At 40.6% G+C, this 16,054-nt stretch overlaps 1 protein-coding gene across 1 annotated transcript in view; it reads left to right on the top strand.

Moving 5' to 3' along the window:
- The first annotated feature begins 5,025 nt into the window (after positions 1–5,025).
- LOC109291350 (macrophage mannose receptor 1-like) overlaps positions 5,026–16,054 on the top strand; it is a 77,734-nt gene continuing 66,705 nt past the window's right edge. Inside the window, exons 1-8 of the mRNA XM_019508331.1 lie at positions 5,026–5,211; positions 7,740–8,141; positions 10,290–10,460; positions 11,087–11,251; positions 11,584–11,697; positions 14,159–14,302; positions 15,201–15,383; positions 15,576–15,733. Coding sequence (XP_019363876.1) covers positions 5,151–5,211; positions 7,740–8,141; positions 10,290–10,460; positions 11,087–11,251; positions 11,584–11,697; positions 14,159–14,302; positions 15,201–15,383; positions 15,576–15,733 — 1,398 coding nt within the window. The 5' untranslated portion in view covers positions 5,026–5,150. The remainder of the gene's footprint in view (positions 5,212–7,739; positions 8,142–10,289; positions 10,461–11,086; positions 11,252–11,583; positions 11,698–14,158; positions 14,303–15,200; positions 15,384–15,575; positions 15,734–16,054) is intronic.

Genomic DNA, 16,054 nt, shown 5'->3' with positions numbered 1-16,054 from the left:
GGGGGGGGGGGGGGGGGGGGGGGGGGGGGGAGAGGCTGTACGATGATCCTCTTCTTGCACATCCCTGCTCATGGAACTGGTGCCCATTGCACGGACCCATGCTGTCACTGCCCATCCCGCTCCTGGATGACACTCCCCACCCACTTGCAGCCCCATCCCATCTGCCCCATTGAGTGCATTCTGGCCTTGTCACCATAGAGACCCTGCCCACCCGTTCTGTCCAGCACCTCCAGCGGTGGGTATGAGGTGCATGGGCTGAGGTGCCCAGGCAGTGGGGCTGGGTCCAGTGGTGGTAGTGACACTGGCGGCAGCAGTCAGGAGCCACTGCCAGCGTGGCTGGCAGGAAGTTAAGTCTGGGTGCCCCCACTGGGGGCAGTGGGATCAGCCGTGTAGCCCAGAGTGCTCCCTGTGCCTGGGCCAGGTTGAGCAGAGAAACCTGTTGTGGGCTGGATCTTGTCCATCCCTGCTATAGATTGAACTTATTCCTTCAGGTTAGTATCTGTCATTTCCACTGTGATTGGTTGCCTTAAATTCACGCTATTATTTTTGTTTCCTGACTGGATAACAAACATAAAATTGCAGATTGAATGCCTATGTGAACCTTAAGGTGTCTGAAACTTCAGATTTTCAGAAACGTTCTTGCTGGAAAAAAATATCACTCAATGAAAAAAATGAAATAACTGGATTAGATACATGTCTACACTACCAGCAAAACTTTGAGTAGGTCCTTACTGTCAGCACTTCTGGGGCACCAGGGTCCATTCTTTCTGCTGCCAGAGTAACATGGCTTGTCTGCATGAAAGACGGCTTTTGTTGCCAGCCAGAAGTACACAGAAGACATGTGTAGTCTTGCCTGTACCTTCTGACAGCTTGCTGAGTGTCATGCTCTCCAGTGGTTTCCCTGTGGTGGTTTCTGTCTGCACCTAGAAATTCTGGCCCAGAAGCAGCCTAGTGAAGACAAGGCCAGAGAAGCAACTTCATGGGTTTTAATCGAATACAAATAGTTCATTTCAATAGTCCCCTGGATTCATTAGAATTGTTTGTCTTAGTCCTTAGTGATATGGGTAGGTTAATACAATCAGAGGGGGAAAATAGTGTTCTTAACTTTGACTTTATAAACATTCCACATAGAGTTCCTACTGGAGAAGGCACTCCACTCAGTTTCAACATCATCTTTCTGGGTTAGTGATTGTGAAAAAAGCTGGATTAAACTGTTCAGGTAGAGAGAGGTTCTCAGCTTTCATAGAGAACTCATCCAGTATGTAATGCAACAATGTAAACCACCTTAAATTGCTCTGTCAATGCATTTTGACCCTGTCTTGAATGCGTCATCTAAAGGGATAAAGCTTTCCAAGTGCAGGGTGTTTTGGCTGAGATTTTAAGTGTATCTTTTTTTTATAAAACACGCTCTGTTCAGTCACAAGCTGTTAAGTTTGCCACAGGAGATACAGGCTGAAATCTGATGACTGGGAAGAGGTTATACTAGATGATCATAAAGTCCCTCTGCTCTTCAGAGCTATGAACAACGGTGTTAATAATGCTGTTCAGGCCTTTGTGTAGGAAGTTTTCTCCTAGAACCTGATCTGGCACTATCATCAACTTATTTTGTGGAAGCTGTTGTAACAACTTGCAACTGCATGTAAGTGTTCCTATACTAACATGTTGCCACACTTCTTAATAATCTATATTTAATTCTCATTTCCTCTTTTTCTCCAGATGTATTCAGTTTTTAGAGGAAAGGTGATGAAACAGAGTACTGAGAATATAAAGAATTTGTGACTATAGGCAGATGGCTGAAGGAACATACTGAGTCATCACAACCTTCATTGGCCCCTCTTTCCAACTGGATTCAAGCTTTTCTTTGGCAGTTCCTCACAGTCAAGGATGACAGTTTTTCATGATTGTCTTATCTGTAATTCAAGCTTTCACAACCTTCCTTTCATAATGGAAGAGAAACTTAGGCTGCACCTTTGCCAATTCCCTGCTTTCTCACTTCCTAATAGTGGGTTTGTTCTGGCAAAATCTAGTGTAGGTCCTGGCATGAGTCACAGCCTAATATTTCCATTTTTTGTGTCATGAGCCTTTCTTTTTACATTACAATTAACAAGTAATTGCCCTAAAACTAACTCTTTTCTGAATAAATTCAGTTTCTCTTTCTCAACTAGGCTGATGTATGTTCCATCACCATGAGCCCCCTTCTATTAATTTCTGGTATTCTGGAGATGGTAGGAGACTTTGGAATAGGAGCTACCAGGAATGGGAGCAATTGTTTAGGTGCTATGCTCCCTCAACCTCAAGTTTTCCCATTTCCTCCCTGTCTTGCTTTCCACCTACCCATGGTGTACTTTCTGATGGCTTTGCCCCTGTTCTAAAAACAGAGCATCAGGGCTTGTGCTTGAAGCTAGTATAAGAGCTGGTGGATTTCACAGAATCAAAATTAAATTTCACATAATATTCACCCCTCCTTCCCACCCCACCCCCCAAAAAAATTAAGGACGAGTGCTACAATGCCAGCAAGTTCAGTATTAATTTGTTTGTCTTGTATTTGTGCATAATAATAGTCTTTAATTGCATGATCACATACTACTTTTCCAGCTAGATCTTTCCTGTTTCCTCTTTTCTTTGTCCAGCCAAATCTAGTCTTTTCTCACCACCCCTAGTTTCCAATCATCCGGCCCAGCCAACACAAGACTTTCTCTCCCGTACTTACCAGTCTTGATTTCCTTTGTCTCCCTGCTTGCCTTACAATTCCACTCTTTGTACTACTTCCCCAACTTCTTATCCCATTCTAGTCCCCTGCACTAGGTCTACTTCTTGTCCTCTCTGCATTTTAGTCCATGCTAAAGATACAGGCTCCCTAAACTCAACTATGGAGCTCAGTGCCATGCTGGTTTGCATTAGTAACAGATTTCTGATAATGTTCCACTTTGCACTTGCAGGTGGCATACTTACTGCAAACTATCTTGGGGGACTTCAGTTGTGAAGCACTGAGAGTTCACTACTAAGTATAGTTTATTATTTGGCTAGACCAGGGTGAATTTTCATTGAGAAAAACAAAAGATGTCCTTGATACACATGACCTTCTCCCAAATGGATCAAGCTTGGCACCATTAGGTAGACAACTGTGGAACCTCTGGATTATGGTGTACACATATGAATTCTATTAAGCTGCCTGATTAATCCCTTTGTGGCTGACAAGAGTGACATGTCTTGTTACAAGTTTCACAGATCCATATGTTGTCTAAGTTGGAGTCCAACAAATTTACATCGTGTTGCTTTCTTCTTTTTTCACTTTGCTTCCATCCTCTGGATCAAAGCCACTTCATGTTGAACTGCACCCAGTGCCAGATATTCCCCCCAGATTGGGGGGGTTTCTCCATGCTTCTCCCAGTTTCTACATTGCTGCTGAAGGATTTCATATAGTTTTTACACACATTGCACTGCTTTCTAGAGCTGTCTTGAATCTCACTATACAAAATATTCTTCTCCCATTCTTCTAACATGACTGATGCATCACAACCTTTTCTTCTGGATAATGGTTTCTAAGTGTGTCAGAACTGTGTACTCCCGTACCTCTGTGTTTGGTATTCTGTCTTGCTACTTTACCCTCCACATCTTACGCAGACAGCTCAAGTGAAAGCTGTTCAGTATCTTGATATGCCTAGTATATGTGGGCCATGTTTCTGAACCATAAAGCAGGGATAACAGTACATGTCTCATAGATTCACATCTTTACCTTAGCTGATAGTTTGCTACTATTCCATGCACTTTTTTGTAATAGCCCAAAATTCTTAGCTGGTTTTCTGATTCTGTTAGCCAGTTCAGTCTGATGGTCAAGATTTCTGCTGACTGTAGACTCCAGTAGCAAAAACTGTCAGCAACACCAACAGATTTATCCTCTAGAGCAGGGATGACCTTTGGGGCCTGCAGGGCATCAGGTAAATCAGCCTGTGTAGGGCCCCCTTAACACTGCACAGGGCCCACGGGACTCCCCACAAAGGCAGGGCACAGGCTAGGGTCTCCCCCATGCCTGGGAGGTGGTCTCTGTGCTTCTTCCATGGTGCAGGGTGTAGTCACCAGCACCTGCAGGAGGGACTGTGGCTGCTTCACCCAGCTCTGCAGGGCCCCTCAAAGCACAGGGCCTGGTGCAGTCATCATGATTTGCCATACCGTAGGGATAGCCCTGCTCTAGAGTGATGTCAGATATTGGTTCTTTCATCCCTCGGTACATGATCCCAGCCATCTTGAGACTAATTATCTCCTGAAGCTTTTGCATGATTCAGAAAATCTGTCCAAGAGATTTTTTAGGGAAGATTCACTGGGCACATCCAGATGAGCATGCACGTGCCTGTTGCCCCGCCTCAAACAAATCCCTGGCAGCCAGGCAGTAGGAGCAGCCCCAAGGCCAGCAGGACCTGGCTCGGCTCTGCACGGTCCCCACATGCCGGGCCAGGTCCTGCAGCTATGGGAAGGGCCCAGCCACGGCAGGACCCGGCGCAACACACAGGAACCACATGCTGCGCCTTCTTCTGTCAGCATGGGCCAGGCCCCAGGGCCGGCTCCCGCCTCTGCCCCCTGTGCCTACATAGGCAACCCCTATGCCTATATGAATCTGAGGGGTTGCTATGTCCAGGGTCATATTGACTTGAACTTTGATTTCCATTTCCTTTTCCACTAGTCCTTCTCTTTTAAACTAATCATTTGCATTTACAGCCTCATCTTTAGCACACATGGTTCTTTCTTTCCTTATATTTATAAGGATCTATGCTTTCTGGAATACTGATTGATACGGTAATCCTAACAACGATGATCCTTCTGTGTCAAAACCTGTTTCCGAGCTCTGTTGAAATGTTATATTTAGTTCCTCACTGTCTTTTCTCTAAAAGATGGGACTTCTTCACAGAAATTAGCTTAGAACAGCAAAGTTAATCCACTTAAATGTACTCTTTCAAAATGACTCATGTGACAAGATACAGTTCCTTATTTAAAGCCCAGAACTTCCTATACCTATTAAATCTTCATAACTGAGGAGGGCTTGCTAATTTGGCTCATTGCACAAAGGGCTTTTTGAAAGGGCTTCTTGAAAGAAACTAACTACTGTTCTCCATTCTTCTGAAGCAAAGGGGAAAAAAAGGAATGAAACATTTATAATGGCTGTCTATCTGTTCCTTATTTTTATTTCCTTCATAAGTACATCTCTTCAACTGCCAGGTAAGTCTCTGTCTGGTCTTTTCCGAGAAAATGCAAATGTAAATGGATTCTTTTTGCACATACTTTAGTGAACTTAACATTTTCATTGGCACCAAGGCAGATTAGTTAAGTCTTTCTCTCTCAATTTACCCTCATCTAAAACAAGTTTACTCAACTTTGGTGATATTTGGAGCCCTACTTTCTTGTTTACAGGCAATCATCAGGGTTTAGTTTAGGGTATAAAATAAAATGGTGCATTTGGTCAAATTCTTGGGTTAGAGTTTCCAAGCTGATTTATTTTAGAAGTCTTTGATACTATAGCACTCGAGGGGCTGTTGCTAAACACACAGCCACTAATGGGGGTGGATTAAAGTTTGGAGGACAGGACTCCTTTCATTGGGAGAGGTCCTAGAGAGTAGTGCTTCTGTCCAAAGTATTGGCCCAAGGGGCATATTGCAGGATTGTGTGCTGACTGCACAACGAGTTCATTAAGCCTTTCAGGGAAGTGTGCCACAACTAACTTCTAACCATGGGAGTTAATTGTATGTCAAGAAAACTTAATAAATTCCAAAATGACCCTTGCAATTCCTACCATATTAAAATTTCCGATGTCACCCACTGCACAGATGCATGATGCTTGCTTGTGGCTAGCTCTGCTTCCTTCCCTGCTAGGAGGAGAGGGAAATACACTGCACTGACAGCAATTCCCTTTTAATCTTTTCTCATCCCCTGGAATTGAGGAGAAGAGATGTGTAAAGAGAAGCTCAACATAAGTAGAGGACCCAGAGAAGATTTGGGGGGCCATTCAACGGTCACTTTCACCAGTCCACCAGCTGGGTAATACAAAAGCTTTGTGATCTAACAGGAAGCAGAAGATGACACAGAGTTGACTCAAATGATCCTCTTCCAGCCATGGTACTGCTGAGCCATGTTCAGAGAGTGATTAGGGCAGTGTGGATTGTGTGCTGCAGTTCTCCTCTACTTCCTAGCTGACAGTCAAACCAGCCCTTAATGGTCATGAGAACTGGTTACGTTTAATATCCCACCTTCCCCTGAGGGTTCTGACCAAATAATCTATTCTGTATGGAAGCAAAGTACCAATGGGGCAGAAGAATGAGTTGGATGCAGCTTCTGTCATGTACTGGGGAAGCAGGAGAGAAACTCTTGGTAAACAAAGACATTCAGTTTTCTTGTAAGAGCTCAGAGCTGATGTTTGCTTCACATTCAGCCCAATGGGAACTCTCCATTGTCTCAAAAACCATTCAGTGACTGACAATCTCTCATTAGACTCCTTTAATCCTAGGTTAGCTTTCAAGTTGCATGAACCACCTGAATTCCTGCTCCATCCCTGTCTGTAATTTTGTATTACTGACGTTACTAGTACAGACACACACACATTCTTTTTCCTTACATTGAGTTTCTTGTATTGCTATTCCATACACACATGTGCACGCACAGTATGTAATTATTACTTCTATTTGATAAGTTTGAATAGTATGCACAAAAGTGTCCCTATATGTTAGAAGTTATGGGTCATGCTCCAGGAATGTTTACATTTAGAGCTATGCAAATAAATAGGGGAAGAGCCAGGGGAGCAGTGGCTCAGTGGCTCAGTTTCACCTTCCTTTAAAACCACCTGCCTAGTATTAGCAGTAGTTCTATTCAGGCATGACAGGGACTTGATTGTCTTTGTGGCTCATTATAATTTACTCCATTTCTTCTAACACTTAATTTCACAGATGTCAATGGTTCTCTCTCTGAATTTAATGGTCTCAATGTTCCATTATCAAACTATCCTCTTTCAGGAATTCTGCTGTTTGTTAGCTGCTCCTTATAATGTAGCTCCTATTTCATAGTCCTGAAGAGTATTTTTAACTCTAGCTTAAAAATATTAACTCAAGAGTAGAAATGGTTAATTGAGTTAACATTAACTCTGATGTGGAAATAACTTTCAGTGAAGTACTGGATGCACTGTCAAGGTGCTTAAGGAGGCTAGATTTTGTTTTATAAACCTAAAAAAGAGATGTATATTTAATTCTAATGACTACAGGAGAAACAATATCCTTTGATTGTTTTGGCCTAGTGTGTTATGTTTCTTGGACATAATATATTGATAAATTCATGCATGTTTCAAAAAAGTTGTTTGTTTTGATCTCAAACTGAATAATACAGTCCTAGGCAGCGTTTCGTTTAAGCTGCGTGATCACGCACTTGGCTGCACAGGCGTGTCTGGCAGCACAGCATGAGCGCGCCTGCCTGGCCACGCACACCACTCCTCTTAGAGGGAACGCTGGTCCTAGACTCATAGCAGATTAGTAAAGTTCATTTTTTTTTTTTTTTTTACCTGGAGAAAAATGTGGTTTTTCTGACGATGCACCATACCATCTGCTCCATCCTTCTCCCTGTGTCAGATACTCAGCTTACCTACAATCCTCCTTTTATATAGTTAATGTTATTATATAACATTATATACCTTATATATTCTATTATATAATATATAATGCATATAATATGTATAATTATAATATGTTTCTTATTTTGTTTTGCAGATAGTGAAGTATTTTTAATACACAATGAAGACAATAAGCTCTGTGTTCAAGCTCAAAATGGTAACTCACTTATAACTACTATTTGCAATCAGAACAATGAGTTACAAAAATTCAGATGGATCTCTGATCACCAGCTTCTGAATATGAAATCAAAATTATGTGTGGCAGTGCCTTCCAAGAAAAACCAAGTTATGGTCACTCTGGATCATTGTAACAAGACAAATGAACTTCAACAGTGGAACTGCAGAAATGAGAGCCGCCTTGCAATCCATGGAGAAGAATTATTCTTCAACTATGGCAAAGGAAAAGAAGCAAGAATTAGGTTATCCAAAGAATCGGGCATTGGGAGTATGTGGAAAATCTATGGAACCACTGACAGTTTGTGTTCTCAGCACTATGAAGGTAAAATTCTGAAACCTGACTGTTTTGTTTTGAATTTACGAGTGTACCTCATTTGTCCTGTGCACTTCATTTGCAATTGTTTCACATGGTGAGTTCCTTTCAGTACAGGGAATGATTATTTGACTTCTACATCAACTTAACAAATAGCTGTGTATTCATGCTAGTGTAAATCCAATACTTAGCGAAAAAATGTGGTATTATATTGTATTTAAGTAACTTAAGGTTGATATAACTTAGCATATTTGGCCGCTGTTTATAGAAAAATATACTTGTGTTTAGCTGTGTATATCAGGCACAGATATACAAAAACAAAAGAAACAATGGTTCAATCTATGATCCCAGTTCAGTCACATGCCTATAGATGGAGAGAGCACATTTAAAGAACAAGTGGAATGATTTTTATCAAAATCATAATTTAAAAAAAATCACATACACTGAAACTTTACTGTAGAAAGAAATACCTTTTGAAATGTCATGAGCAAAAATAAGTTGTTCTGGAAGGAGAGGATTTACCTGTTACATTTGGCATTATAGTAACCTATAAAGAGCAAGAGAGGGCATTAACAAACTGATGGCTCTCCCTGTTGTTCCTTTTACTCCTTCCTCTATTTTTTCTAGGCATAATATTATTATAAGCTTGGAGTTAAGTTTGAAGATTCATGTCATTAATGTAACAAGAAGATTATTTAAGGAAGGTTATAATTACCAAAAAACCCCAACCATTAGAAGCCAGGGAAGTCAGAGTTAATGTTATACCTGAAATAGCGTCTGAAGTGCACAGAAAGCGCTCTACAGCCATAACTGAACAGATATTCACTGCACATAGAACGCTTTACAAATGGTGAATGGATGTGCTAACAGACTAAAGCGCTTTTGATTAGAGTGCTTCATTGAGCATCGGTACAAGGTACCATCATGACTCAAGTTAGATCAGAGTGCTGCAGCATCTCAGGGTCCTACAAAGGGCTGTGTGCTAGCCTCACCCAATGCTCACCTGCACAGGACCAGCCCCACCCCTGGGTTGTCACAAAGAGGAGACGGATAAGCATCTGTCTCCTCCCTGCACGGCTGGGGCCAGGGAGTAGAGAAACAAAGCTTCCCTGCCATGTGGGCCCCAGAGCTTGCAGCCTTGGGCCTTGGGGTAGCTGGGCTGGGTGTGCATGGCAGGGGGAATCTGTTTCCTCACCTCCCAGTGCCTAGTTTCTGGCACTGCAAAAAGCCATGTACAGTTTGAGCTGCAGCTGTCAGGAGACCAGGGCAAGGGAATGGAGCCCCCAACTCTGCTCTGCCCTGCACCCTGCACGAAGACTCAAATGGTAGCAAGGTTCCCTTTCCCCCTTTCCCTCCTCCCCTCTCTTCCACCCCAGCTGCTGCTGGCAGTTACAAGCTTGTGGGGGGCTGGGGCTGGGGGGAGGGGCTACTCTGACAGCCTCCTGGGAGGCCTTGGCCAGTGCAGGCCACTTCTGTGCCCCCCCGGCAAACTACACTGTGTCTGTTCACTCCCTCACTGCTTTAAGGCACTAAGAATGCTACTCAAAAGCAGTATCATGCTTTTGAGTAAAGCATGATACTTAGAGCACTTGTGCCTCAGGTTTTTTGAATGCCTGGACTTAACCTTAATTTTAAGCAACATTACAAATAATGGTAAATATTAATGGTATTTAAACAGCTAGATTATAATTAAATCAAAAAGAGTAAGGAGAGATACAAGGCTATCCCTTGCTCCAATTCCCTTTAGGCTACTTAGATTTTGGGCCTGTCCAGTTGTCTCTTTATTCCTCTTTTCTCCACCCCTCTCCTCCCTCCAACAAGAGGGCAAAAATGGATGGAGCTTTGGCACCACTCTATATCTCAGCACAAATTACAGGTCTAGACGAAAGAAGAAACAGCCAGAAATATGATAGGCTGTGAATACTTTGATGGACAGATTAAATTTGTTTGGGGAAGCTAATTTTTCATTTCCTTACCTCCTACAAAATCTCCTTGATAATGCCATTATTCTTATAAGACTTTTCAATATTATTATATGTACTTGTAGCCTCAACTCTAGCTTAACTACATTTCCAGGGAATGTTGCTTATGGTCGAACATTTTGGTGAACAGTGCTTTCAAAGAAACATTTTGCTCTTTCTCCACTTCTTTCCATAGACATATTTACATTACTAGGAAATTCCTTTGGGGCACCCTGTGTATTCCCTTTTAAGTACAAGAATAAGTTGTATGCCACATGCATAAAGGATGGCTCTGAGTTTTTCTCATTGTGTGCAACATCTGCAAACTTTGATGAGGACTCTTTATACGGATATTGCCCAGAAAAAGGTAACAGACAACTACATGATATTTTAAAGCAAGGGACACAATCCAGAAAAGCATTTATGCCCATACACAATATCTAATTCATGGGCAATCTCTGCTTGGCGAGGAGAGGCAGGTGGCAATGTAACTCTTGGGGACTGTTACAAAGGATGGGATAGTAGGCTTTTCTATCTGCCTGTGCAGCATCTCTGATTTGCTGCCCTTCCCAGGAAGCAGAAGAAAGCAGGCAATCAGCTGAGATTTCCTTTCACAGTGATAGGAGATGGTCTGAAAGTCTCTTATCTACAAATAAAGCCTGTAGGAGTTGCAGGTCTGGGAAAGAATAAAGGAGGAATGAGGGCCTGGATGAGCAGAACGAGAGATTCGATATGTTTGGAATTTGTGGGCAGGCTGCAGAGACGGGAGGAATCAGAGAGCAGGCAATTGTAGAATGAACTGGGAGAGGTGCAGGATGTTGAGCTTTGCATTATCTACTGAATGTATGGAGTGTATGTAAAGGGGAACAAAGAGTCTGTGGAATCCGTGTATGCAAATACATGTGATTTAGACCATACTGGGATTTTGTTTTCAAATGTTGGCAGGCATGATTATGTTCTCAGTTAATGTTAATATTTTATCATGCTTTACAGACACCACTGCGGACTTTTTTTGGGTTACCAACTCTTTGACAGGCATCCACTATCAGATAAACTCCGAGTCAGCTCTAACATGGCACCAGGCAAGGAAAAGCTGTCAGCAGCAGAATGCAGAATTATTAAGTATCACAGAGTTGCATGAACAAACATATGTAGCAGGTAAAAGAATAAAGAAACCTACTGAGTGTAGCTCAGGACAATTTCAAAGGCTTTCACATCAACATGCATGTATGTTAAGGGCAATTTCTGAAAATGCAAGTTGCAAAAAAGTGTCATTTTTCCAACAAAATGTGTCTTCAAATGACAATTTTATCCCACACGAAAAAAATAGCTATTGCAATATCCCTACCTGCAATTACTAGATGACTTTGTAGATCTGTTTTGTCCAGGATGGGTACTTTTTAAACTTAGTTTTATTTTATACTTTGTTTAGTAACTTCAAAATCAAGTCCATCTAATATGTTGTCTTTTTATTTCTTTTGGTTATTTAGGGCTGGTTAGCAAGATGAATACTGAAATCTGGATTGGACTTAACAGTGTGAATGATGACAGTGGATGGCAATGGATTGGCGGGGATCCATTCAGATATTTAAACTGGGCTCCAGGTAGGTTTACATCTGTTTAATGATCTAAGTCCCAGGTGTACTATTGTTTTCATGGCTAGAGGACATAAGCTTCTATATCTGCTTTCTTTATTTCACAGAATTTTCACCACAGTAAATAAGACTACAGGGAAAGTACAATATTAGACTGGAGACCTACTGTGAGAAGAATGTATTCTTAATTTGAAATTTCAAAATTGGGAAGGAAAAAAAATATTCCAAACCCAAGAAACCTAAAAGATTGGCATTTTTATTTTCCATTTATTATTTCATTTGAGATTTTCTTGGCATTCACACTATTAATTCACATTGAAAATTAATTTAAAAATGAAATACCTTGTTTTTAGAAACAATGCTATATACCATATGTTTCTGCATTTATTTTTTTCTTAGAATTGTTTTAGTTATTAACAGTATGCTGCAGAATGGCCTTTATAGGTTCATGGTAATTTCCCCCTCCTCTACCCTGACACTAGATTCATAATCCTATGTATATGACATTATCATAATTTTCATAGCAATTAATTTGGTTATCGGCTCTGGAAGCAGGTGCTTACAGGTTTAAAATCCAAAGACATAAATACCCCCCAAAAAACAGACAGGTATATTTTTTCACATGTCTAAAAGTAAATGCTGAACAAGATGATAAAATCCCACTGTTAAATATGTATTGTAATGAGAGAGAAGTAGCTATAAATAGAACAGGTATAAATATTTCCATAGTGCTTTAAAGGAGCTGTAACTTAGGCTGGCTTATGCATCTAATGAAATAAGCTGTGGCTCACAAAAGCTTATTCATTTCTGATTCAGTTGCACTTCTACCTTGCCTTCTGCTTGACTTCAGACTAACACAACTGACTATCTGTCCTCAGGAAGATGGTAACAATGCTTATTTTTGTTTTCATTGATCTTTTAGTTTCCTTTTTCCTTTTGACTCCCCAAACAGAGTTTTACAGAAACAAATGTATTTATTAATTGAAAATGCTTCTGTTTCAATTAACTGATTCTTCATAAACTGAAATACTTTCTTCAGACAAAACATGAATATACAAGAACGTAATTACACAACACCTTTCCTTCAATGCAATTGGCCTTCACACAGATATAAAAGAAGCAGATATATGACATACAGCTACACCTCAGGATACCTTATATGAATCTGAATACTTGTATAACTTAATATAAAATTAAGGGTAAAACTAAACCACTTTAAGCAAGGATGGAGCTAGGGGAAGTGCAATGGTGCAGTTTCACTCTTCTTTGATTTCTGCTCTACCCAAGTTTAAAACCAACTGTCAGCAACAGCAGCATTTCTATTCAGGCAGCAGTGAAGAAGTCAATTAACTTCATGGCTAATTATAATCTAACTGCTTCTTCTGAACTCTTCATTCCACAGGTATTAGTGACCCTCTCTCCTAATTTAAAAGTCTTGTATTCCATAAACCAAAGTAACCTCTCTTCTGCAATACAGCTGTCTGTCAGCTGTTTCTGATAATGTAGCTCCTTATTTCACAGCCCTGCAGACTGTTTATAACTGTAGCTGAAACCAGTAACTCAGGTGTGGAAACATTAACTCAGGTGAACATTAACTTTCAGTGAAACATTGCACTGTCAAGATACAATAGTCCTGTAGATAAAACTATATTCTATTTGATGAATATAAAAGAGCTATACATTTAATTCTAATGACTCCAGGACTAAAGAAATAACATCTTTTTATTATTTCTCAGTAGTTGGTTGTGGTTTTTTAAACATAATCTATACCAATTCGTGCATATGCCAATAAAATTATATGTGTTTTCGCTTCGCTCTTAAACTCAATAATGTAGCCCTAGACCCCTAGTGTATTTCTAAAGCTTCTAGTTTCTTTTTACCTGGAAAAAAATGTGTGTTGGGTTGTATATGATGATGCATCATACCATCTGCACCCCACTTTTCAGACTCCCGAGATCCTTCCGTGAGTGTACGTTACAGTAGAAGTTGTGTATCTACAGCTTATCCTGGGATAGCAGTTTACTCAAGGCAAACAGTGTTATCTACTCCTGGCCATCTAGTGGTAAGATGCTGTACTAGTTCTCTACTAGGTATTAACTGACTCACCAGGGACTAGACCAAGGACATCTACTGGTAAAATTACAAGTAGCTGCAATTTGAACTAAAAGGCCAAACCCAACTAGATGGAGCTGTAGAAGACTTGACTCATCTGTGAAATGGGCCCAGAAAGGAGTATGTAACACTGGCTTGCCAGGGAAGTGCATGTGAATAGTTTGCAGTAGTCAGACTCCTTGGTGTCAGTTGGCTAAGTAATTGTCAACTACTCTGTTCTTAAAATGGTAATTAGTAAAAAATAATATGACATTGAATTAATATGGTCAAGAAGACCCAGAAATAGATTATTCCTTCAGTGGGCAATATGAAGATTTACCATAATAACACACTGTCTATTTTTGTATTTTTCTCCAAGGAAGTCCCTCTCCTGAGTCAGAAAAAATCTGTGCGACACTACAGTCTAAGAATGGTAAATGGGCAAACCAAGCATGCGGTCACAAATGTGGATACATCTGCAAAAAGGGAAACTCATCTTTAGATTCCTTCATTATTCCCACAAGTAAGTTGGTCTGAAAAATAGAGCCTATTTATTTAACCAGTAGACTGACTAGCCCTGTGCAAAAGATAGTGTTTATAAATATTTGAAACTAATGTAGATCACTTCCTGCTTTGTTCATTGCTAAGACCAAACTGTTGCATGTGCTAGTCTGTTTTAAACATTCATGGAGGAATCCTGTTTTGTCAGCTATCATCAGGAAGGCATTTAAATGTTGTCCCAATAAAGGCCACTTCAAGACAGCCCCATGAGGGTCAAAGCCCTAAAAGGGCCTGGGCTTCTGCTCTGGTGACATAATTAGATGCTAAATAATATTGTGTGCAGAGTGTACTAGAGGAATGTACCTGCCTTTTGGTTGGTATCCTTTATTCATACCCCTTTGCAATGGCTGTACAGGGAAAGAACCGGAATATGATTTTTACAAAGAAAAGATCACTAGCAGAACTCTAAGGCAGTAGTCTGACAAGAACCAAAGTAGTAGGCTCAGGGATCACCTATACAAGTAAGCTATTGGGATTAAGCTCAAATGTGAGTTTACTGTGCATCCAGTACTCTGCCCAAAATCTCCATGGGACAGTACATGGCCATTAGCAAGCAGTAGCTTACCCTATTATGTGTGTACTGAAAAGTGTCCATAAAGTAGGCAGTGCAGGGCACCTAACAGTATACATGCTGCTTATGGTGCACTAACTTCTCCATGTAAAAATACGCCTTCAGAGAGTTAACAAAGACTGAAAGCACTTTGCTGATAGGAATGCCCCAAGTATTCTGCTTTTTTGGGGCATGTTCATGTATTTATTATTTTTAATGATCTATCAAGAGATCTAATGTTCTTTTATATTACAAGTCTTGCTCACTGTGGCCTTTTTAACACTTGTTTGCATTTCTTTTCTTTTTCCAGATGATTATAGGCCAATTAAGTGCCCAAAGGGATGGATGTCTTATGCAGGTTATTGTTATATGATTTACAGAGAACCCAAGATATGGAAAGATGCTGTATCTTCCTGTAGAAAGGAGGAAGGAGATCTAGCAAGTATCCATGATATTGAAGAACACAGCTTTGCAATGTCTCAGCTAGGGTATGGTAAGTGTTTTTCTTGTTTCTACATTTCTACTGTAACAGTTATCCATTTTGCAGTTCTAGCAATTATAGTAACATAGCAAAGCCTTGAAGCTGAAAATGATAAACTCATTTTCTTAGTCAGTCAAAAACGAACATGACAGTTAAGAATGTTGTTAATGTGGAAAAATTGTAATACTACATTTATGTTCCTAGAGTCTACTGATGTGCTGTGGATTGGTTTGAATGACCTCAAGATTCAAATGTATTTTGAATGGTGTGATGGGACTCCTGTGACATACGCCAAGTGGTTGCAGAGAGAACCAAGTCATATAAATCATAAGCAAGAAGACTGTGTTGTTATGAAGGGAGAGGTAAACTAATACAAAAATATCTAGTGCTAGACTCTTTTCTTTTTCCCTGTTTTTTTTTTGTCTGGGTCACTGTCCAAGAGCAAGGGAACTAGTCTGAGGCCAATAATTGATGAAGTAATGACAGACAACAGCTCTGGGATGTGCAACACCTGCTCCATGAGCCCTTCTCCATGTGCTTCAGCATGGAAAGGAGTGCAGCTTGTACAGTACTACATGTGTGGCAATAAGCTCCTTCTCTCAGAAAGTAATGCGCCTCCTGCTTCTTCTTACAGAACTGCTACGTGTGAAATGGGCAAGAAGTATCTCAGCATGGCACTACCT

Source organism: Gavialis gangeticus, unplaced genomic scaffold (genome assembly GCF_001723915.1).
Source record: "Gavialis gangeticus isolate Ggan-Ray unplaced genomic scaffold, GavGan_comp1, whole genome shotgun sequence".
In the NCBI taxonomy this organism is placed as follows: domain Eukaryota; kingdom Metazoa; phylum Chordata; order Crocodylia; family Gavialidae; genus Gavialis; species Gavialis gangeticus.
The sequence above is the reverse complement of the archived record's forward strand: the minus strand, read 5'-3'. Positions and strand labels throughout refer to the sequence as shown.